Below are 26,003 nucleotides of genomic sequence, written 5' to 3'. Positions count from 1 at the left end.
ATTTTCGTCAGCAGACTTTCAAGTTACACTGTGGTTACACTAGACAAAAAGTTTTGCATAATGGTGCGTCCAGCAGACTGCGCCTGGGCTCGCGCGGCACGCTGGTCATCCTGCTCTCCCTGCTCTTGAGTGAGCAGGATGTTGAGTTAGACGCGCGAGCCCGTGCGCCCAGTCTGGACGCACCATAAAGAAGAATGGGTCACAGCGCGTAAGCGCGTTGGAAATAAAAATACCCCTGGATATAAGTCAATATTGTACGAAGCCGCCTGCCATCAATTGACACGTCTTCGGATGTCCCAGAAGCCTTACACCCTGCTGAGGGGTGAGGGTTACCTGTCCGCTGGTAGCCGTAAGACATGCTTGAGTCCGGCGGCCGCTTGGCGCAGTAAAAGGCCAGCGGAGCCAACGCGAAGCCGCCTGCCCGACACCTCCTAGAATGTTCTAATAGCCTGTCCCTGCTGTATATGACATGCGCGAGTTATACAGCGAGTAGGAGGCCGCTTGGCGCAGCGGAAGGCCAGCAGCGCCAGCGCAAAGCCGCCGCAGTCGCTGAGCATGTGTGTATGAAGCCGCCATCAACATGTCCTAGCAGCCAGCGCAAAGTCGCCTGCCTAACAACACCTTCTAATACGTTTTAGAAGCCTGTCCCTGCTATATAGGCGTAATAACTCACCAGCCCGTTGATAACCGTATGACATGCGTGAGTCAGGCGGCCGCTTGGCGCATCGGAAGGCCAGTAGCGCCAGCGCGAAGCCGCCGCAGTCGCTGAGCATGTAGTTCGAAGACGTCTGCCATCAATTGACACCTTCTAGGATGTTCCAGAAGCCTGTCCTTGATGTGTGGTTACGATAACCTGCCCGCTGGTAGCCGTATGACATGCGTGAGTCTGGCGGCCGCTTGGCGCAGCGGAAGGCTAGCAGCGCCAGCGTGAAGCCGCCACAGTCGCTGAGCATGTGTGTATGAAGCCGCCATCAACACGTCCTAGCAGCCAGCGCAAAGCCGCCTGCCTGACATATCCTAGGATATTCTAGAAGCATGTTCCTGCTGTATACGTGTAATGACTCACCAGCCCGTTGATAACCGTATGACATGCGTGAGTCTGGCGGCCGCTTGGCGCAGCAGAAGGCTAGCAGCGCCAGCGCGAAGCCGCTGTAGTCGCAGTAGTTTGAATCTGTCTGCCTGAGACCTAGGATGCTCTAGAAGCCTGTCCTTGCTATGTGATTCCTGCTGTGTAGGTGTAATAAATGACTCACCAGCCCGCTGGTAACCATATGACATGCGTGAGTCGTGCGGCCACTTGACGCAGCGTGAGCGCTATGTTGTCTGCCAGCAAATGTCATAACTTCGGGAGCTCTAAAGTATGTTCCTGCTGTGTAGGTGTAATGACTCACCGGCCCGTTGGTAACCATATGACATGCGTGAGTCGGGCGGCCGCTTGGCGCAGCGGAAGGCCAGCAGCGCCAGCGCGAAGCCGCCGCAGTCGTTGAGCATGTAGTTCGAAGACAGCTGCCATCAATTCACCTTCTAGGATGTTCTAGAAGCGTGTCCCTGCTGTGTGGTTACATTGACTAACCTGCCCGTTGATAACCGTATGACATGCGTGAGTCTGGCGGCCGCTTGGCGCAGCGGAAGGCCAGCAGCGCCAGCGCGAAGCCGCCGCAGTCGCTGAGCATATGCGCCGCGTCTGACATCACCGACAGGCTGCCGGCCAGGTAGCCGCCCACCAGCTCGCAGATCTGACAACGAGAAGTACGTGTGAGCGCCAAGAATGCCTCCATCATTATAGATAAGCGATGGGAGATCGGGATCAGATCATCAGGACAATTATAGTCTGGTCTGTGAGCACGTAGAATTTTGTCCAATGACCCTAAGCTACCCATCCTTATCGCTCGTGCGTAATTATGTTGCTATCGCGCTCGCACACTCACTGCGGGTGCCAGTCGCACAGTCGCGACGGCAATATAATTACGCGCGAGCGATAAGGATGTGTAGCTAGGGATCATTGCACAAAATTCTACGTGCTCACAGACCGGGCTTTAGTCTCCGTTGAGAATTCGGCTTACGGCTACACTCCTTGTTCTAAGCACAAACGAACTGAAGAGGCCTTATGTTGGTATAAATTTACTCCTTAGTCGCCTTTTACTATAGGGGCATTTCACGCGAAGCGGACAGCGAAAATCAAGTCAGGTTTTGGATTTTGTTCATATTTGGATTAAATGTACTGCTATATAATCTGAATGGATGTGCATCATTATTTTTTTTTTATGAAGCTTAGTTTATTTTTTATGAGCGTTCAAAAAATTGGTAAAATTTTAGGAACAGATTTTTCTGAAGCTATTACTGCTATTATTACATTTGATTAAAACCAAACTGACTATTGGACTTTAGAGAATAAATAACTGTGTTTCTTACTATTTACTACAAATTTGAAATTTCTTTTTTGTTCACATAGAAAACCGGAAGTAAAGTTTTAAAATCGAATTTTACAAAACTTCGGTATTTTTAATTTTTTTTATTTTTATTTTAAAACATACCTAGTAGTCTATAAATAACGTGTGTAAAGTTGTAGAATGGAGTCTGTATTGGTTTTTGATTTAGACGCAGTACAGTGCGAGCGCGCCGCAATGAGCGTCATACTGGCTATCGACATTTGGCTACTGTATAAAAATTATTTGTTCGAAAACAACTGAAACGTTAATATTGTTGCATGCATACTCTTAAACAATTATAATTTTGACTCGGCGAACTTCGTACCGTCTAACAGACAATGATTGTTGGCATTGAGATGGTGCGTATTACGTCGCGGACTACCCACATCACATCTTATTGAATAATACACTAAAAACATAATTCTTCTTTTTTAGGTAGTTGGCTCGCTACCTCCATATCAAATTTCATCAAAATCTGCCGAACCGTTCTTGACTTATAAATCGTGTAACTAACACGACTTTGTTTTATGTATAAAACAAAGAACGGCTGAACAGATTTTAATGAAATTTGGCATGAAGTTAACTGGCACCCCGGACTAACATATCCCGACTACCCAAAAAGAAGGGTAATGTTTTAATAGTATTATCCAATAAGTTGTGGGTGGTCTGCGACGTAATACCATCTCAATGCCAACAATCATTGTCTGTTAGACGGTACGAAGTTCGCCGAGTCAAAATTATAATTGTTTAAGAGTATGCATGCAACAATATTAACGTTTCAGTTGTTTTCGAACAAATAATTTTTATACAGTAGCCAAATGTCGATAGCCAGTATGACGCTCATTGCGGCGCGCTCGCACTGTACTGCGTCTAAATCAAAAACCAATACAGACTCCATTCTACAACTTTACACACGTTATTTATAGACTACTAGGTATGTTTTAAAATAAAAATAAAAAAAATTAAAAATACCGAAGTTTTGTAAAATTCGATTTTAAAACTTTACTTCCGGTTTTCTATGTGAACAAAAAAGAAATTTCAAATTTGTAGTAAATAGTAAGAAACACAGTTATTTATTCTCTAAAGTCCAATAGTCAGTTTGTTTTTAATCAAATGTAATAATAGCAGTAATAGCTTCAGAAAAATCTGTTCCTAAAATTTTACCAATTTTTTGAACGCTCATAAAAAATAAACTAAGCTTCATAAAAAAAAAATAATGATGCACATCCATTCAGATTATATAGCAGTACATTTAATCCAAATATGAACAAAATCCAAAACCTGACTTGATTTTCGCTGTCCGCTTCGCGTGAAATGCCCCTATATCCACAATATGAGTGAGAATCAATAATATTCTATTCAATCACAGGGCATATTGTGGCAACGCAACTCCGTTTTTCAAACCAATGTAAAATTTGAAATGATGATTGCCTCAGGAGGGAATTGCACCTTTCGTTTGCCACTGTGAGCTCACCAATTTTCAAGTGTATTTTAAGCTGTGAGCCAGCAGTCTTATCAATGTACGTATGCATATGTAATCCCCTTACAACCTAGATAATTATTAATGTCAAGCTGCACATCTACCGGCAGTATGCCAAGACTATAAAAAGAGGCGCCAAATAGTCTTACCATAAAGAACCCGCATAGCACCAGCGCTATGACCAGCTGTGGGACCGCACTGGGCGGCTCCGACTGCGGCTTCCAGTGGCAGTGCTCCGGCGCTTCTGACCCTGACGATACCGGCACATCCGTGTAGGTTTCCTGTGGAAGATAGAATATCACGTTCAGAAAAAAGACTCAAGTTTAGTCAGCTTCAATGAAAAAACAAGTTATAGGTCGCGCAAAGAGAGCTGAGGCCATAAACTCCAAGCAAAGACTTGCTTAGTAAAATGTATTATGCTGTCTGCGATGACGTCTTGCGTAATTGACTGACAAGTGCATCTGTCTCGGTTGCAGACATTTTACAAGAACAAGGTATCTAGTGTATTCGATATTTGAACTTTATTGTGTTGTGTTGTTACAAATATTACATCAGTGTGAACACTTCATCGCCTCAACTTTCATTGAGCCCACTATAATTAATTGTAGAAGTTATACCTAAATACATAGATTGAGTGAGGCCTCTGATTGGTTGAATTTCAAGTTTTAATTATAATTTTAGAAGAAATCACAGGACAAACTTTAACGAGATTGAACCTAGTTTTGAGCGTTGCTTTACAATACGGATCTTGACTTTCAAGACATCCAAGTCCAAGCGGGCGAATCGCTAACATAGAAGAGTAAACGACCAACGAAGGCGATCAAATAATGCACACTTGAAAAAGCAACGTTTTTATCTTCCCTAGATGACAACATGCCCTGCTTTCAATATTAATTTTATTTTTAACTGTCGTTAACGTGAAATGTTGAACATTGAAGGGCGCCAGACGCGCTGTTTCATGCTAATCGATGTTTCCACTTGGTTTATTATTCGAATGAATATTACACGTCGAAAATGTTACGATATTGCCTCCGAAATAATAGCATTATTTAGTGTATTTTTTATCGAAGACTCGTTAAAACATAATAAAACTAGGCGAAATTCGTACCGCCTTGTTCATCAGGAATAATGTAGGATACTAACGGTGAAAGATTTTTTCAAATCAGTACAATAGTTTTGGAGCCTATTCAATACCAACAAAAATCTTTCCTCATAATAGTGTAGAAATGTAAACAACATTTGCCAAGACTATTAATCTGGGGGAAATATTGAAAGTAAGCATAATGGAAATGTTTGATTTAAAATATAAAAGGTTATTTATAACATAAACGGCATAATCAGCCATAAAAACTAATAAATACAAAAGATAACAGCAAATGGACTGATTAATCCCAACTAATATTATAAATGCGAAAGTAACTCTGTCTGTCTGTCTGTCTGTCTGTCTGTCTGTCTGTTACGCTTTCCCGCTTAAACCTCGCAACCGATTTTGATGAAATTTGGCATAGAGATAGTTTGAGTCCCGGGAAAGAACATAGGATAGTTTTTATCCCGGTTTTTGAAACAGGGACGCGCGCGATAAAGTTTTTCTGTGACAGACAAAATTCCACGCGGGCGAAGCCGCGGGCGGAAAGCTAGTAAATTATAAGTTACGATAAAAATTGATCCTTACACATACTGTATACATACAGTGAATAAAGTTGATATATTTTATGTTTAAAATGCTCTCAAATATTTTACAATATCGCTGTAAGTCGTAATTAAAAACAATCAGTGAAATTGAGGAATTTTTCTAAACAATTTACCTACAAAAATCCTTTGTCGTTATGGTTTCTAAGCTCCAAAATCCTGTCAATTTAGGTCACCTTTTAAGTTTAACCCAAAAGCCAAAAAAAGCGTCAGTAGGTAGGATTAACATGAAGGATTATCTTTCATTAAATTAAAAGCCACTTCAATCTTTTTGAAAAATATGGTTGATATTTTAATTAACGTCTTTTTAATTAATTACTTTGGTTCACAGTCTTATTTGTGTAATCCCTACTATGTATTATTATATGCGAATGTAATTCAGTCTGTCTGTTACGCTTTCACGCCGGTTTTGATGTGGTATAGAGATAGTTTGAGTCCCGGAAAAGGACATCCTAGGATAAGTAATTTATCATCCATTTTTGAAACAGGGACGCGAGTAATAATTTTTTCATCATCATCATCAACAGCCCTTTACAGTCCACTGCTGGACTATGAGCCTCCTCCACTATGGTGGAGGGATTTGCCATAATCTCCACGCTTGGCAGGCGGGTTGGAGATCGCAGTTTAAAAGATTGATGTTTTTCAGAGAGCGCTGCTGCCCATTCTCTGTTTGTTGTGTAGTCCCTAAGTCGCCTCTTACGACACCCGCGGGAAGAGTAGGGGTTGGTGACAAATGTATTCTACTCTGCCGTCACCACACGGCACTACAANAATAATGATTGAAACATGATTTTCACTATTATTATTAATCGAAATATTCATACTAACCTGATAGTTGTAGTTTTATCCATATTTATTTATATTATTTAATTCACAAATCCACAAAATAACGACACTTATAAACCGTTGCACCGTTTGAATGACAGGAATGTCATGTCAGTTAGCGGAGTGAAGTGCGTAACATAAGCGAACCAATCACAGAACTCTATTCAACACTCTGATTTTTGCATAGTCAAGGGTCGTTTAAGTATTGTTTATGAATTGAAAGGCTTGTCATATGGAACGCATTGAGAAATGTCTCATTTCGCATAGCGTTGCTGCTTTGCATAGGTAAGTATCGTTTGTGAATACGGGTGTAAGGCTGGCTCTTACTTTAACTTTAACAAACGTCAAAAATCTGTCAAACTCCATACAAAAAGCACCGGTTATCGTCATAGTTACGGGTATATCGTTGTAAGGTAGCATCCCTATCGGTTTTCTACAGGCTACACTTCGGAGAATGTGCGAAAGAATTACACGAATTAATTCCACCAGCCCCCTTCCATCATCGGGGAACCAGACGCAGGTTAGCGTACCATCCCTATATTGTTGACATTCCACCAGCTCGCACTAAGCGTTTCGATGACTCTTTTATAATGCGAACAGCTAGGGACTGGAATTCGTTGCCTGCTGCTGTCTTTCCCGAAAACTATAATACGGGCCTCTTCAAAGCGAGAGTGAATAAGCACTTACAGGGCAGATATGTACCATCCTAGACTGCATCCCACTTAACATCAGGTGCGATTGTGGTCAAATACCTGCCTTGTTATGCATAAAAAAAAAAAGTTAGATGGTGCAACTCATTCTAAGTGATTTTACAGTTCGAGTAAGTATCCCATAATTATGTCCCAGATGAATCAAACCCAAAAATATCCCTATTATTCCGATTTGGATGAACAATCGAGATTATCCTGCTAAAAATAGAATCCAACTTATTATCCTGCTAAAACTTTTAAGTAGGTACAGTACACCTAATGCAAGGTAAACCGTGCAGAATTTTAAAACTGAAACAGCGTAGGCGAGTGAATATAGCTTAGAAAAGTTTTAAATCGAAATGTTTTATCCCTCTCTTTAAATGATAAGTAGAGTAGTAGAAGTATACGTTAAAACTTAAACTTTGGACCTGTTCCACTTTGATCCTGGACTTAATCACCCATGGATAAGAAGTAGGTACTCTTAGATCACCTAGGTGATCTTATCCATAGGTGATCAAAGGACACCAAAGTGTCGCCTGGTCGAAAAGACCAAACTTTGGTGGGTCCTTGACATCTGCTTCTCTCACTTTGTAATCACGATAACTGATCTCATCTCACTCGATTATTTCAAACGGTACCAATACTAGGTTACAGAATAAACTGGATCTATCCGAAAAATCAATGTTTCCACCTTCCTCTACTCTCCACAGCTAATAGCAGGATGACTGGTGTCTTTTTAATAACCCCTAAATAATATTTCAATGTAAGTATCCACACAAGCCAAACGCGCTCCATTTTTGGAGAGGTACAGTCGACGGCACATCCCAAATATTTGCTTCAAAATAGAACCAAAGTGTGGCAAACAATTTAAATTGAAATGCCCTCGTGGAAACAAAGGATTGCGCATCAATTAGGATTCCCAATCCCAGCACACATTAGGTTGTTTGGTCCAGCAGATTTGCGTTTTTGAGCCCGGATTTCGATCAGTTCAGACTCGCTTAGTATTCAAGCCCAAGAACATAGTTAGTGCAAATAAAATTTAGAAACTTTGTAATTAATTAGGTTTGCTACTGACACCAAACTTTCTACGTCAGTAGTGATTTAATTAAGTAATCATTTTTCTTTATTTGCTTACAGAAGTATCCATAAATCCTTCGGTAAATTTTAAACATCTCATTTCCATAACACGAAGTACTACTTATAATAATTAACACAGAGTATAGGTAACCTAATGTTGCTAAAATAAATGGTTATGACTGATTTTATTAATTTGTAGCTTTTAGCACCACATCTTTTTGTTGCAAGATCACTCTACAACAAAGGTACATAATCATGATGCCCAAGTATTTGACTGTATAACTGGGGCTGGGAAGCGTTTCCAGCTGTTACTACATATATTATTACACTTAATAATAACAATAAGAATTCGATAAATACGGAACTGTTCAGATCATGAATTAATTATCCCTCAAGACGTAAACAATCGCTAGATTTAGAAACAACTTTCGCTAGATAAACTCGTAAAACTTGGGAATAAGTACTTAAGTAAGTGCTAGGTAAGTAACTTTGCTTATGGAGTAAGAAGACTTATTTGTTTGCTTTGTCGCAAACAAGTCGACTGTATCATTTATCTTTTCATTCTGTTTCTGGAGATAAATAAAGAATGAGCTAGACGGGCGTCTAGTCACATCTGTAATGTGTAACTAGATATCCAGACTTGTCATTTTTCAATTTCAAACAAATATACAGGATGACTGGACAGGGCCGGATCTACTATATGGCTATTTGGGCTTCAGCCCAGGGTCCCGTGGATTCATCGCGCTGAACCTGTGAATTTACGTAAGAAAGAAAGAAAAAATGTTTGTTCAGTATCATCGACAATACAGTTACAACAATACTTAAAATTATTTACAATAATACTGAAAAGGTATGTACTCAGCATGGTGTCGTAGCATCTCAGTAGATAATGCGCTGACGCTGATCTTCCGTGGACACCCAGACAAGGAGAGCACTACAAATAACTAAGCACAACAATTGCTCATGATACATAATAATATTTAGGTATATCTTATAAAATACATTACATATTGCACACCTTATATTATTTAACTCTTTACATAATTATAACAAAGTTAGCACACAGTTACAGTTACGTAGACTAGCATATTATTAAGCTAGTCTAGAGACCATTCAAAGGTGGCAAACTCTAACTCCTGCCTAGAGGTTTTCTCTAAAATCGTCATAAAATAAATCTAATCATAATGAAACTTGCACTCTCAGCACGAACTATACACACACACTCACAGTTATGTACCTACTTCTAAATAATGTGTAAAACTTAACTATTTAATTTATAAAATAGAAGTTAAAATTAAGACTAAAATTAAAACAAAAATACTTTTAAGTCTGCAATGTCAGCCTGTATGAGGTGGGCGCTAGCAACTGCGACACAGTCCTTGACTAATGCAGTTGCTAACGCAGCAATGTTTGTGCATGTAAGTGTTTTTGTTGCCAATAAAGATTTATTTATTTATTATTTATATTCTCATGAATATTTCAAAACAGTATTTTTAGTTTTCCGTTTCTAAGAATTTGAGCTTATTAAGAATTTATCGTTTAACACTAGAAGGGCCGGGCTACATGCTATACCTTCAAAGACCGCAGCGGTCAATTTGACGGTACTAGAGATTAAGTGAGAATACTTATGAAATTATTACAGATTTAAAAAAAAAATTAAATAAAAATAATACAAATTTATTTTTTAATAGTAGTAAACAATTTAGCATTAAAGTTAGTAACATTTGTAACAAGTAATAGTTTTTTTAGACTCTTTTGCACATTTTCCACAAACAGCTTTTTTACATGTTTCATTTTTTTTACAATTACTATTGAATTGACATTGCCACCTCTTATTGTTTGTAGTACATGGTTCACTTGTTTCAGAATTAGTTTATTGTCTCTGAGTCGCAGTTGAAGTGGATTTTTTTCACAAATACTCTTCACTTAGTTCGCTCACTAGTTGAAGGATAAAATGATGCTGAGAAATTTTTATTCCTGTGACTTTTTGATATAGAACCACGAGTTTATAGCTGCTAAATCAAGTATATTGTAAAAAAAGTCTCCGATTTCCAGCTCTTACGGTGTATTTGCGTGCCATTTGATCGATGATGTCTACACCAAATTTTGTAGCATTATAAAATTCAACTGTTTCAGGCAGCTTTTTTTTATCAGTACCTATGCTTACATTGGGGTGTAGAATATACTCAAAATAATAACAATTTTTACTGGTTTTCCTTGATAGGTAGTAAGGGTTATATCGGTCTCGGTTTTCATTATGAAAGTTTCATATCTTATAGTAAGAATACCTCTACAAATCGGTGGTACTTCTCTTTTGCACGCCGCATTGTTCCAACAATTATACTAGTCTTTTCGACCATTAGTTTTTTAGCCAAATTTAGAGACGTGAAAAAGTTGTCAGTGGTTACGTTTCGGCCCTTTTGGAAATAGGGTTGTACTAGTTTCGAAACCACATAACCACGACTGCTCACCGAACGAAACCAATGTCTACTGTAAAATGTAAACAAGCTAGGCAGTAACAACTTACCTACTCAGAATTCAATTCAACATAAATAAAAACAAAAGTACCCACATTAGTTTAAAAAAATCGTTGTTTACTAATCTTATCGCCGCCTTTATATGTATTATGCCGCCACATTGACGGTGCGCGGTCTTAGTAGGTATTTGTCATCGAAACTCATATACAACATACTGTTATTTTCTTTTTCATATAGATTTAGCTTAACAATAGCAAATTAGGAAAAGTCATAAAATATGAAAAGAAACAAAAACATAGTTTGTGAAATATTTAACAATGAAATTGCTTTGCCGCCAATTTGACTGCCTTGGTCTTTCTAGTGTTAATTAAAAGCCAATAAAGTTTCTATAGAAGAATTTTCATGTGGGTTCCAATAATTAAGGTCAAACTTTGATTATACCTGATCAACTGTACAGACAATATCACAAGCTAAACAGTGTGACATCTAATATTGTTGTGATAAGTGATATAAAGAGTCTTTATATCACTTATCACAACAATATTAGATGTCACTCTGTTAATTTTGTTTTAGAAGCGTCTTTATTAAAGACGCTTCTAAAACATTTTTTTTAAATAAACAACTTGAAAAAATCGAACTGCCTAAGGCGGGAACCGAACCCACGACCTTTCGCTTGCCGGGCGACTGCCCTTCCAACTGAGCTTAGACACTGGATTAATCTTCTTTATTTCAATCTACCTGCGATTCATAGCTGTAAAATATTGCAGAACTTAAACTGGTGTCTCAAACTTTTTCTTGTTTGTGCCCATGTAATTGAACCAGCACATCTGGGACGAGTTTTAATCTACGAGTATACTAATATTATAAAGAAATAAAGTTAATAAGTTTGTAGAGAGAAATCTCTGGATCTACTAAACCGATTTTCTATCAACACAAAGCCACATTATTGTGAGTATCATAGACTATATATTAACCCGAAAAATTAACATTCTGTGACAGAACGGAATGCAGGCAAAGCCGCAAGCAAAAGCTAGTACCTACACCATAAACCACTTTGTATTCTTAGCTGGTCAGATTTATGTTGTATCCTTTATATTGTGGATAAAGTATGTGTATTTTGTTTTCCGTTCACAGACTTGCTGTATTGCAGATCGCTTCCGTTTGCGTCTGAAATCGGAAAACTTGAGTAAATAGAAGAAGGCGAGCGGAGTCAGAACGCCGCCGGCAGATTGGCTGAGCTGAGATAACAGAAGTTTGAAGAAAAACATTATTCGATGTCTACGAAAAATATCAGTATCGGTTGTATCATCAACCAGACAGTAATATTAGAAGCTTCCCACTTCTTCATTTATTTCATTAGAAAAAATATCTATATCTACCAATTACCTTTACCGAGTGCGGTGAACACTAAAGTACGGCCACGCGTCACACCAAATTGCTTAGATTATAAATAATCAAATAATGATTCTATTGTTTAAAAAAAAATCCATACCATCAAAATTATAACTTGCCCATAAAGTTTAATAAAATTAGCCTATTGTTATAATTCGGATTGATCACAATATAAGGTGACGGCATAGGTGACGGCCACATTCAAATGTTGGAGACGTTCAATTTTAACCTCAGATCATAGAAAGAGAATAGATATGAAGTCGCGCGTAACTACAACGAGAACCAGTGTCCCCACATTTCCCCCACCACAGCTCCCACACACACATTCAACTGTGTAAAAACAAAGCGACTGAGAGTCTACGACAACATGTGCAACCGGCTTAAAAGTGCTGTGATTGGCCAGAAGGCGTGCCTTATGGCCAATCAATGGCCGCGTGACGTGACGCACACTTTGAAAAAAGCAATTAGAGAGAAGAAAGATAAAATGGAGTCGATAAGATATCGATACTTTAAATCCTGGGGGCAAGGCTCGAAATTGGTTTAAAAAATGCTTGTATGAAAACCTTTTTATTATTATACGTTATTATTATGTTCTTTAACGATTTTTGCATAAAGGAGTCAGTTCCATTTTGTATGGACGAAAAACTCAGAATCAATTATTGGGACTAAATGAAGTTACCTTATATTAATTTACCCCAACCAAAGCTCAATGTCGTTATCGATGGAGTATAGAAGTTATAGACTGACAAAGTTTGTATGAAAAGTCATGGGTTAAGTAGGTACTTGCGATTTTTACCAGTATTTACAATATTGGTAATATATTATTATTTACTTTAATAATAATAACAGGATCACTGTAATTATTATTAACTACTATCGCGCATTAACTTTTTAATTATGGCGAAATTCGTACCGCCTATGTTTATCAAAAATAATGCCTATATTAGGCTTTCAACTAGCTCTTATAGTAATTACATAGTTGACAGTTACTAATCCCTTCTACTATTGTTATTGTTTTTGTAAAAACTTAAAAATCGCAAGCAACTCATGATTTTTTCATTCAAAATTAGAAAATAGAAAATAATAATTTACTTCTATTTATCGATAATAGGAAACCGTATTAGAACACGAGCCCTGCACTATGTTACGACCGGCACATGCGGCCGTACTGTGTATTTTCACGCGTCAGTGGATATCGGAAGAAATAAAATACATTGCGCAGTAGTTACGCATGACATAAAGTGGTTGCTAACTAAATCGTCAATGTACAACGTGTTTGAATTTTTATCACCACTAATTTCGATATCGCAGTAAATGTCACGGCACTGAATTCGTTCGTAAAAATGTTTAGTTTTTTTTATTTATAAGCAAAATACCAATGGATTTGCAATACTTACATGTGGTAAATGACTTCATTGTTCCTGTAGTTCTTCGTTTCACTTATGTTATTGCACGTTACGACGCATTATCCAACAATATCGGAGAACATTTCCTCAGTACGACTGAATCGCGACTAACCTAGCGTCGCGGGCGATGTTCGTTTCTGGGCATATCGCGGAGACACGCGCCACGCCCCCGTTTCACATCTATTCCCTTCTATGATCTGAGATTTTAACGGTATACGAGAGTTTTGAATACACGAGTGAAAAATCGCTGAACAATTTCCAATATGGCTACATCGCCTCTATATGTGTGTATGCCCCTTTTGCTCGTATTTTTGGGCGAGTGGGAGATAGGTTACGCTACTATTCACTCACTAGAATAGAACCCAAGCGGGTTTTCAATTGTTTCTTCCATCCATCGATCAAAAACCTCGTTCGTTCGTTTCCTCTTTCAAGCAGGAGGTATTTTGTAGGGTTGTGAGAGGTATTAGAAATAAGAATTGAATAGAATAATTTATTTGCTTTTAAAGCGGTAACAAAGGATAAAACAACAATAATTTAGTATTATAATCGCACTTATATCCTTTCATACATGCTAAAAAGAATCCAGAAACAATGTCAAGATTTTAGAGTTTACAATTATTAATCGATTAAAAAATCTTAAAAAAAAAATAATGTCAGAGAGAAATTACCATGTCGAAGAGAAACTCACAATATATTGTCAGGAATGAAATATGTTAAAGCCTGGTCCGTGAGAACGTAGAATTTTGTCCAATGACCCCAAGCTCGCACACGCACTGCGGGCGCCCGTCGCACAGTCGCGACAGCAATAATAATTACGCGCGAGCGATAAGGATGGGTAGCTTGGGGTCATAGGACAAAATTCTACGTGCTCACGGACCAGGCTTTAGGACATAATACTTACCGAAAAGTACGTCATTGTTCGGCAACTTCTTTAGCAAAAATCATAAGCGAAATCAAACTTAAAAGGTTTATTTTTAGGGTTTAATATATCACGAAAGGAAAAAATAAAAACCCGTGTACGCATCAATTCTGTCTTTTTCAATCATAACGTTAATATACCTAGTGGAATAGAGCAACAAAGAACTGTGTGCTTACCATGAGTTTATGTTAGGTGTCCTCGCTAGCGAATACGTAAATAAATTACATTAAATGTATGACAGATCTTCTAAGTCAACGCGATAAAAAACCAAAGTATTTGCGCAAATTTTAATACCTAGTCGTCAATAAGTCAAAACCTAGGTATTTCCTGTTGACCTAGACTCGCAAAACTTGGCAACACGCAAGGCCTTAGAAGTAAAAGATAGCAAAATCAATAAATCTTAACCTCTATGACTTAGTTACAAAAACATAACCCTTTTAGTGCGCGGTCATGCATACTGGCGAAGAGCCCAAACTGCCACGTCTGGTTTTGATGTCATAAATTGCTATTTTTCTGTTTTAAGCCACATATTTCCAACAGAAAGAAGCTCAACGCCCTGCTTTAAACACCGCAGTCCATACCAAGCATAAAAAAAATGAAGAACTTTAGTTAGTCAAAGAAAAATACCTATTTACACTACCTACTTAAAAGGTGGCTACCTTCAGTAGGTTATTCGACATGATAAGCGAGCAATCCGCGTAGCTACGTTACATGGTGCCGCAGTGTAAACGTATTGCAGTATTGCGAACCACAGAACAGTTGATGTCAGACGGAAAATATTCGCTAAAAATTCCACTTCCGTTTGTAATTTTTTTGGTGGATAATACGTTTATTTATGTCATAATAGATCACCTAAATAAATATGGCGAGGATTGAAATCAACACCCTGTAGATATGGATCTGTGGTAGTAGTGAAATAGTGTTTTTATATTCTCCTCTGCCGGAACCACACGACTCAATCTTATGAACTTCCTGTAATTATTATTCTACTCGTGCACTACTAATTGCTTTGATTAAGTTAGCTTAGCTTCGTCATCCAGAAATAGAAGGCGGAAATAATTACAGTATTTAGTTCTACGCATCTTATCAATTTGTGTATTTGTATTATCAAAGGATATATTGTTACAGCAGATTCGTGTAATTAATTAAACAACTTTATGCGAAAAGATACTGTTGACTAAGTAATGTAGGTAGATCTACCTTACTTAATTATGTGGGTATTCTCTTATTAATTGGATTTAATGTATATTTTAGGAATAAATAATTTGAAACATACATAGAAACATACATACAGCCGAACATAGAACCTCCTCCTTTTTTGAAGTCAGTTAAAAAGAGTATTTTCCCAGAGATCATAAAATTACGGTACTAAATGTTATCTAGCAAAGTTGACACCTGTCATCCGCTTTGCAATGGAGGGAAGTCGAACCTTAACTTCGAACTCCTCCTATGTTCTTCTGATTAATTTTGTTGCGGGTCCAATGACAACTTTCCGCTCGCAGATTTCACGGACAACAACATACATTATCAATGCCTGTCACAAAGAATTATCTGAAAGCAAAACGGTGTACAACACGCGGAGCAGTCGATAAGCTTGCCTTGGGCTTTTTGAATAAATAACATTGTACTTTCATACGTCAACGTACCTACCTACTAATGAGTTTTGTAATGTGTACTTAAAATGTACTTAATGGGTTTGCCAGGAATTTTAATCGAAATTTAATTTGATGAGTGTTTTGAATGTTGTATACGACCGTATTTATTTAAACTTCGGAAGGCAACAGGGGTGACTGGTCACCCCACCAGTTCAAAAAAGTTTTGATACGTTTAGTTGCTGATGTTGTGCCTTTCTGTCGTTTGGTCTATTCTCTAATTAGAGGGAAAGCTATCAGTCGCATTCGTCAACATACAGCGTTAGGTTCCTGTTTTTGATATTTTGACACTGCTGGGGTGACTCATCACCCCTGTTGCCTTTTACGTATACTTTATTTTTTCGTGTTGCTAAAGTAAATGATTGGTTTTGGAGTAAAAATGGCTTTGTTTTCGGATGGTCAAATCGAAAAATACATTTATAGACTTGCTGATGTCAATATCTATGATATACGCTGCTCAAATGATAATAAGATTCCCAAAATTGAAGACAATATCTCAGTTCAGTCGGAGGAGGAAGACTTTATTTCCAATAGCGAAAAATTGTTACGACGATGACGTTCTACTAGCACAATTCGAACATAACGTGCTACTATGTAAGAACGGATATGTTTGGTCTTCTTGGTTCCATCACCTTGGAGTCAAACATCACGACGAAATATAGTAACTGCTGCGAGAGATACGAGAATTATAGAGCAATTACACATGACATTCTAAATATGAACTAGGGACCTCCTGAGGGTGCACCTTTAGCAAAGTTACAGAAACAGGCAAGGTGAGTGCTGTGTCAAAGAAATCTGGACAAAAAAGTTAAGACATCTCATATAAAATGACAACTACCCTCATGCCCTCAACATCGCAAAGATATTTGCTTTAACTGTGCTTAATGTTAAAAAAATAATTATTAAGAGTATATAAACTGTTAAATGAAAGCATTTTTAGTTTTATAATGAAACAAAGTAATAGATCTTATCATTAATTAGTTTGATTTTTCATCACAAAGCTATTTATTTAAATTGAATTTTTGGGGTGACTGGTCACCCCTGTTGCCTTTTACGTATACAAAAAAAGTGTTGCCTGCCGAAGGTTAAAACTTTTATGCACTTAAATCACGGTATATACCTAAGGCGAACTAAATGCCATGCGGCATTCTCCTCCAGTCAATCCTAGGGCTAACTGAGAATATAATTGGCGGTACAAAATTAGCCCTAGCCATAGTTATAGTATTATTTTTAAGGATTATTATCAGTTTGTATTGCACAAATTACTAATAGTCCCGATTCGAACCCGCGTTCCTCGGATCTCGAGTCGGCCACTCCGACTATTCACCGTTCAGCTATCGTGGCTATAAAATTAATTAACCCCTTTAAATATATCTTTCAGTTTTTATACCCCATTTTACTGCGGATCAGAAAGCATCCCTCGAAGGCTAAGATAATCCCAGGGGAATTATGACACTTGATCCGCAACGAAACCAATCAAAAGAAAATATGAGAAGGGCTAAGGATCAACTTCGATTCATTGCTAATGGCAGATGATAATCAAAAGTATACATGCACTTGCAGCCGCCTGCGACTTCGTACGCGTGTAGGTACTCCGTTTTAAGCAAGCTTTTGAGTTTCCTCTTTGTTACTCTCTGTATGCACAACACAGCTTTGCAAAGGCGAACTCAAAATATCTTACAGATGCTATTATGTTTGCATCGGGTCTATGCTCTAGGAATACGTTCATACGGCTTTAGCATTGTTAGGAACACCCACGTGTCAGCATCAGACAATGAGGGCTATCGTTTTAGCGCTCACCAGTTAGCGCCACTGTAGAGTAAGGTCCTGTCACTTGCTAGTAGCGAAGACAGTGGCACCAACTGGTGAGCGCGAAAGTGGTAGGAGGACTTTCGCATTTGCACTCATCAAGATGGCGCCACTGTAGAGTAAGGTCCTGTCAATCGCCAGGGGTGCCAACTGTTAAGTATAAAAACGATAGCCCTCATTGAGTTACCTCCAGCGCCCTAGAACCTCGTTGGACTTGACACGGCATGACGCAATATAATTGATTCATAATTTGCACGTGATTAGTATAAAAAAAATTAAAAGATGCTTTAAGATACTATACTCCATCCAGGAAAAAGTCTTGAAGGCTAACATTTACATTGTACATTTACTTTTATAACAAAATTGAAGTTTTATAACAAAAACGAACCTTTATTTACCAATCATTAGTCTTTCTAGCTGGGATATTACAATCTACGAAGAATTTATACGACCAGTAATTATGAACCATTTTTAAGAAGCTTATGATCTTACAATACATTTACAACACAAGTTATAGATAAGGAAAATTGTGTTTCTTAACAACGCAGTGTAGGAAAAGAGAGAAAAAAGATCAGCTCAGCCCGCGAGTTCCACTCGCACTTGGCTGGTTTATTTATTTTTCATTAAAATATTTTCTAAAATAAAAATGTTTGGATATAAAAGCATGACGCAATAGACAAATTAGTAAAGCTTTTCAATGTTTTTCTTCTTCTTTAGCAATTTATTTATAGCCACGTTGCCAATATCATGTGGGCACACATTACACGAAGACAGTACCTGTTTCTTCGTTTGGAAGAAATTTTCGTATTTCAGCATATCAATCTTATATTAGTTGTAATAAATATTTGTTTTTACAGTTGATATGATGTTTTTGTCACGTATACCTAATAATATTAATAAAATTAAGAATAAGAATAAGAAATTTATTCATAATGTTCATTACATGTCAAATTTTCAATATATTTTCTTATTAATAATAAACAATTGCAGTATTAATAAGAAATAAATACACATCATGTCCAAATAAATTAATAATACAAATAGAATTAATGTCAATTAAATGTCAAAATAAATAGTGGGTAACAGTGTCAATAATAATTAAATTCCAAACAGTTCGTCAATTTTATAGAACGCCTGCTCGATCAACCACTTTTTTAATTGAAATTTGAAAGAATGGAGTGATACCGCTTCTTTCACTATTTTAGGCTATCGGTTGTATACTTTAGGCCCCAATACGTGCGTCAAAGAGTCAGACTTTCGTAGTCTACCTGCAGTCGATACTAGTGCTTCGGCGAAGCGAGTGTTATAGTTGTGACGATCCCTATGTCTCACAAATGAGTCCAGGTTCTCGCGCGTGTATATAGCTACCTGGTAAATTACTATGGACGGCAGGGTGAGTATACCTAGGTTTCTGAAGTGAGGCCTAACAGTTGATCGCTGCGATACCTGTACAATGGCCCTCACAGCGCGTTTCTGCATCCTAAATACCCGTTCTCGGTCGGCACCGAGACCCCAGAGCTCAGCACCATACTGCAGCAGCGAGTGCACGGTTGCGAAGTAGCATGTTCGCATCATTGTAAACATACGAGGTACAATAAATTCTGAATAGTGATTTGAGCTGAGTCTTTTGTAGTTACACATGATATTATCCTATTATACAGGATATTATACCTTATAACTTATTGACATTCGTCCTGCAAATACAATTATTTTTATATGACATTGTATCACATTACCAGCGACCCACCCCAGCTTCTCACGAATTGTAAAATCAAAATCAAAAATATTCATTCAGTTTAGACCACAAGTGGCACTTATGAACGTCAAAATGTAGTAAAAAAGAAAAAAGAAAAGGTAGCCCTTATCACTGTGACTTTACATGTCTCCTTATCTTTTGGGCCCTACCAGCGCTTCGAGACAAACATATGGCAAGTGCTGAGAAGAAACGCCGAAACAAACTCAGTCATCACTAATTGCCAGGAATTATCTAACGGTAAGAAGAATAACCAAATTCAAGTAGGCATCAAATATGTGCAGACTGAACTGACTACGCATCCTTGTCATCAATGTAGTCTCGACTGACTGAGATAGTTAGTGTAGAACAAACTATCTTAGTCAGTCTCCATAACGACAATGTTAACAGCTTTTGTTTTGTAACAGCAGTTAAAGGTAAGAGAGCCAAGCCAGTTCCTCTGTGGTTGATGATTCCAGATGAAGCTCGCTTCCAACTTTGGCCTGATCATCATTTTCCATCACGTGAGTTGTAGGCCAAAAGATTTCACTTTGTTGTTAAAAACAAACCTAAACAATTGCAAAAAAAATCAGATATTTTTCTGTTTCCTTATAACTTCGCTATTTCTATTTAAAGACCATTGCCTAATTAGTGACAAATACAATTTGTTATCTCATTTAATTAAAAAAAACCAACAGCGTATTTATACAGTGTTAACATCCATTAACTAACACTCAATATGGTTAAGGCCCCTTAAATTATAATTATCAATATCACAAAGTATGTAAAGGCTACCAACACCTATCCAATACACACTACCTAAACAATACACACAATAGGTACACAACAAAACAAAGATCATCTCAATAGCCAACTCAGTGTCAGTTGAGATACAGAAAAGATATTAATTTACATCATACTAATATTATAAATCGAAAGTTTATGAGGATGTGTCCATACATCATTGGGGTTTGTTACTTCCTAACGCAAAAACCAGGGAACGGAAAAATAAATAATAAAAAAGATAGCCGGTTTCGTGGAATCAGTAATTAAAATCAGCTCTGCAAACAAATTTGCTTGTGCCAATATCATTAATGTTGGTTGGTACCGGACTTCGACAGAATATAAAGCTACGTAAGCGATATCATTAATCAAAGTTTAATACCTCTGAAAAATAAGTCCTCCGTAACAAATACAGCAAAGCCATTCAGCAAAAAATGATGTAGCATTATTTATTTCTGTTTTCTAAACGTTACATGTTGCTAGGGATTACTGCCATTGTTCTTTTAGCCTTTTTCATTATCACGAAAGCTTCAGTTAGCTTTATGTTGGCTAATCAAAGAAAAACTGGGTGGTGTGTAAGTACCTTAATTACTCAATCATTAGGCATTTAATTGTATTGTTTTCTAATCTGGGAAAGTCTAAACTTAGTAGGTAGGTACTTTGTATTAAGTACTTTGAGTTGCAACTTACTGAAAAAGTTTTAGTTTAAAAAAACAAGATCATTTTTCCTTTGCTTTATAAAAATTCTGGACATCTTTTTGTAGTTTTTTAATGTACTCATAAAAGTAAAACTTACTTAGTTTTCAAGTTAATTAAGTTTCCACGATTGGAAAATTGAAATAGTTAAATTACGATACTCACCAAACTGCGAACTCACAATCCCATTCCCGCGAAATTTCTCAGTATAGACACAAATCAATCCATCGTGATACACAGGTCTGTTTCTGTTTAATGTTAAACACCACACCGTTATCGCTATATGTTTACGAGGGCCGTACGATTCGCGTGCGATTCCGGCGCGGTGCGGCTGTCGTGCGCCGAAGTTTCTCCCGACTGACGGCGGCGGCCGGACTCAGCTGGAAAAGTCAACACAACCACAGAATTTTAACGTTCATGCAAACGCAATGAACCGCTGAAAAGTAAGAACGATGAGATTTGAAATGACCTTCTATTGCTTACAGCGAAATACCTAAGATTCTAAAATCATGTAGATGTAGCGTTTATACAAAATAAAATATCTTTACACGAAAAGCAACTCCGCGGTCTTGTTTCAATCTCGTAAAAGTTAGAAGATTGCTAAACTTTAGACGACTAGTAAATGACAAAAGTAGAGTCCATACTGAAGGTTGAAGGTAAAGGTTTAAATTGTTTTGGTCTTATTTTTAGATGTTTTTGTTTGAACAATGGCTATCTATCCAAGGTATTATCTCAAAGTATGTAGTTATTATACACAAGTGTAAGTATCGCAATAAATTTATTAATCAAAAATAAAATCTCCAAAATTCCTTTTTGTGCTACGACTTTCGTGTGCTACGAAGCTCACCCAACTCAAACTTAAGCATACTTTAAACCAGTTTCAAATTATTGTATGTTTTTGAATTTTGGAGCAGTCGTTTAAGATTATACTCGTATTTTTGAGTGTCAAGTAGATTACTGGGAAATTAGACTACGAGATACTCTAAGTAACTTAAGTAAAGCTTGTGGTTTTCCATAATACATTTATTACATTTATGTAACAACATGGAATGCATTAAAGATATTGAATATTGGTGGTCCCTAAGATGCCCCAAGCGGTGACATCAGATGGGTGTCCAGTGAAGTAATGGAAGATAGGTGACCACATTTCCGGAGTACGTTTCAACCAAATGACGTCCACTGCTGGACAAAGGCCTCCCCCAAGGTTTTCCACAATGAACGGTCCTGCGCTGCCCGCATATAGTAGTACATACTTAATTCTATAGGGATACCATTAACCACAGTTCTGCTGCATTCGCTACTAAATACTTAATAACTCAACATTTGAGTGAGATTAGGGACCTGGAGGTGAAATACAGGGTGAACAATAGTAAATTAATCTTTGGTATCCTTAATAAATAGAAAGAAATAAAAAATGTTTATTTGGCAACAAATTAAATCAGCTCATCTCTAATTAAGTTGTTTCCAAATCTCTAGTAAATATTTCAAACCAAATAGTACTCCGCTCGTTTTATTTATGATTCACACTTTAAGTAAGGCAATTTTTTGCTGTAAGGACGACACATGCTAAACTCTTACATTTTATACAGTTGTAGGTAGGTAAACATGCCATTTGGCAACAAAATGTGCTGTCGTAAATCGACAAAAAATGTAACTAAAATTAATAAAAATAAACAATTTTTTTAATATACTATTAAAAAACCAATTCATTTCGATTCCGATTGAACCGAATCTAGTTACTTTTTTATCGACTTTAATTACAAAACTAATTGAAACTTTGAACTACGAGTATGTAGTTCCACCGTATCCTATTCACGTTTGAAATTTCCTAAATAAAACATTTGAGTATATAAATTGAATATTCAAAAACGCTTAGGTACAAAGTTACTTGTTAAACATTTTATTCTGTGTCGTTTTATCACGTTTTATGCTGAAAGCTTTGTTTGTGTTCTACTTTTTACCTGACTACGGCAAAGCAAAAGAGGGTTATGATTTATCATTAGAATATCTGACCCGTCTGTCTATGTTCATCAAAAATAATGTAAGATAGCAATAATGGTGAGGGAATTTTTCAAATCAGTTCAGTAGTTTCGGAGTCCATTCAATACAAACAAACAATCAAATCTTTTCTCTTAATATTAGTGCTTAGAGCAGCTTTTGAACTCTTTCTTTCAATGTAGAAAAGAGATTTGGCTACAAAGCAAAGGAACTATCCAAACAAAGTATTGCTTTATTTGGATAGTTCCTTTGTAGCATTACTATTTCAATTGTCGCGCACAATGCCGCGTACTTACTACGCGAATATTCTAGGGATTCCTTCAACGAGCGATATCAACATTGTCTCTAGAATTTTCGTTTTCATTGTCCATGTCCAGTTTTTAAGATTATTTCCGTTAAATTGATTGATATTTTGATCATAATATAATATTTCAGTTCGTAGATGTCAACTCTGCAACTTTCATTCATTTTCATTTCATTCTACAATTGTTCCAGTAACTTAATGTCTGTTACCTTAGTATTTTATTCAAGTTTTCATACAAGAATTATTTCTTTAAGCGTTCTCTGCCAAACAACTCTTAAACTCAATTATATAGAAATGATTTCGAAGCTAAATCTTATCAGAATTATGTTTCTGATTGCTTCACATCCAAAGTTCCAAGTTGAGCAGTAAAAGTCGATTGTTTGTTTCTAACATCTTCAGCTTCAGCAAAGTGGGTTACCTTTATATTGACTGGAAGAAAATAAGCGGTTACATGACACCTTGATGTCACGACCAATGTAACACTTGTGAGACTAAAAGCTGTAACAAAGAATTGTATTATGCATGCTTGGTTGATAATGTGAGATAGGTCTTTGAGGGAGATGACAGGGCTGCGACTTGTGTCTACGATGTCTTATTGTAGTACAGTATGTGACATCTTGTCTAGTGGTAATAGGAGTCAATTTGCTACAACAACGTCTGATGTGTCGACTATTCTATGTTATATTTTATTAAATGTCTCAAACATTTACAAAGAAACAATAATTTGAATGCCCTATTATTTCATACAAGGCGTTTGAAATTAGTTGACAAAAAGTAGGTATAACTTTTTGATTGACCTAGAAACGAGTAAAAGCCTTTGTCTTATTTGTTGTGTCTGAAGTAAAATAACATCCACGTTGGTATATTAATGAGAAATTTGTTACATTAATGTCGAAGTTATTATTGATTGGGTAGCTTATTTGGCAAAAACATTACTTAGAATAATTTGTAAATTATTATCGAAGTAGAATATTAATTGCGATATTTTACCGAAGTAGGACATTGATTTATTGCCTAAAGTACAGTCGCGGAATGAAAAGGTTCGTCACCTTAGTGTCGGTTTTCGCTTGCACTAGGTACTGTAAGAGTCAAACCTGCCAACATAACCGTGCAAGAAACAGTGCTGCTAACATTTAAATAAATATGACGTTTGCTAACGAATAAGGTTTTGCTTGTTTATTTTTCTATCCCATCAGTGCAATGTTACAAAATGTACTTTTTTTTTAATAGATAATAATGGCAGGTTGAACCAACAAGAAGGTTTTAGTTTGTCAATCATAATAATCTTCTTGACAAGTTAAATCGTCAAACAACTTTGATCTGAATAATTTTGAACTTTACTGACGAACAGTTAAAGATTATTTTCTCTAACTCGAGATTATTCTGTAACATAGTTTCAAAAGGTAATATGTGCTCGCGATTCGTTGAAGGAATCAATTTGAAAACTGACGAACCTTTTCATTCCGTGACTGTACCTAAGGATAAATTAGTTCTCTTTAGTTTTCTATAAGGAACATTTTGGTGAACCAGAGTCGTAAGGGCTAGACCATACCATGCATCGTGAATACCATAACTTTAGTTAGGGGGTCTATTCCACTTTGATCGCCTGGCTTTGATCACCCAGGTGATCAAAGTGGACTCCAAGCGACAATTTGGTGTCCTTTACCACCCATGGATAAGATGACCTGGGTGATCAAAGTGGACACCAGTTAAATTACTATTCTATTTTCCTTTGATCACCTTTAAATGAATCACACATCCTCTGAACCTCCTATTTAGCTAACTAAACATTGCCTTACTGGAATGTAATTAAATAGGATGCAAAACAGTCATCATAAGTCATTTGTACACAAGGAATTACCAACAATCGACATCTGTTCTATAATTAAGCCCGATTCACACTTCAATAGGTACAGTAGCGAGTTAAGAAATCAGTCAGTTAAGTAATAAGTTCTCTCGTTTTTGCGACCTAACTCGTCAATGAAGCAAGTTAGCTCGCTACTGTACTTATTGAAGTGTAAATCGGGCTTTAGAAACGAAAGTTTAGTAAGTGGGTCCCCAGTTTTTTGTACTAAGCCTTCGGTTAGTGGGCACTTTACAATTTATTCCCCCTTTCCTCCATCGGACAACTAGGCGTGGACCGGATCTCCACCCCTTGAATGGTAACGAAGAAATAAGGTACTTGATACAAATAAGGCCTACGTTCTAATAAGGCCTATACATCAGAAAACACAGATAAATAAATCCTACCGGGATAATACTTCAAGGACACGTACTCAAATGCCCTTTAACCCAGTAGAGAGCAAGAGCGTCCCGATTCACGATCCCAGCACCAATTGGCATGCGTTCTTCTAAGGTGGTGGGTGATTTCGTGCTCTCTTATAAAAATTCGGCGATTTCATCTTAAGTTTTTGGTAAAATGACGCTGTTTTTGATTATGCTTTTTTTAGTAATCGTTTCTAAATATTTCTTACTAGCTAATAATTACCTTAATTTGTACTACTGGCTATAGATGCATTATTTGTAAATTTTTAAAGACAACGAGAGCGAGATATCTAATAAGGCCTAGGCCTTATTTCAGCATGGTAGGCCATATTAGATACTTATGTTAACACCTGTTTACGGACAAATTCATTAAACTAAATG

The 26,003-nt window shown here is 37.1% G+C and overlaps 1 protein-coding gene across 1 annotated transcript in view; it reads right to left on the bottom strand.

Moving 5' to 3' along the window:
- Positions 1–19,419, bottom strand: part of LOC114352469 (zinc transporter 2) — a 30,515-nt gene extending 11,096 nt beyond the window's left edge. Inside the window, exons 1-3 of the mRNA XM_028304079.1 lie at positions 19,113–19,419; positions 4,059–4,225; positions 1,574–1,736 (exon numbers count right to left, since the gene is read on the bottom strand). Of these exons, the coding sequence (XP_028159880.1) occupies positions 1,574–1,736; positions 4,059–4,225; positions 19,113–19,419 (637 nt within the window). The remainder of the gene's footprint in view (positions 1–1,573; positions 1,737–4,058; positions 4,226–19,112) is intronic.
- Positions 19,420–26,003: the final 6,584 nt, after the last annotated feature.

The sequence above is a fragment of the Ostrinia furnacalis genome, unplaced genomic scaffold (genome assembly GCF_004193835.3).
Source record: "Ostrinia furnacalis isolate ACB-3 unplaced genomic scaffold, ASM419383v2 OfSCF1376, whole genome shotgun sequence".
In the NCBI taxonomy this organism is placed as follows: domain Eukaryota; kingdom Metazoa; phylum Arthropoda; class Insecta; order Lepidoptera; family Crambidae; genus Ostrinia; species Ostrinia furnacalis.
Note: the sequence above shows the minus strand (reverse complement) of the source record. Positions and strands in the feature narration are given on the sequence as shown.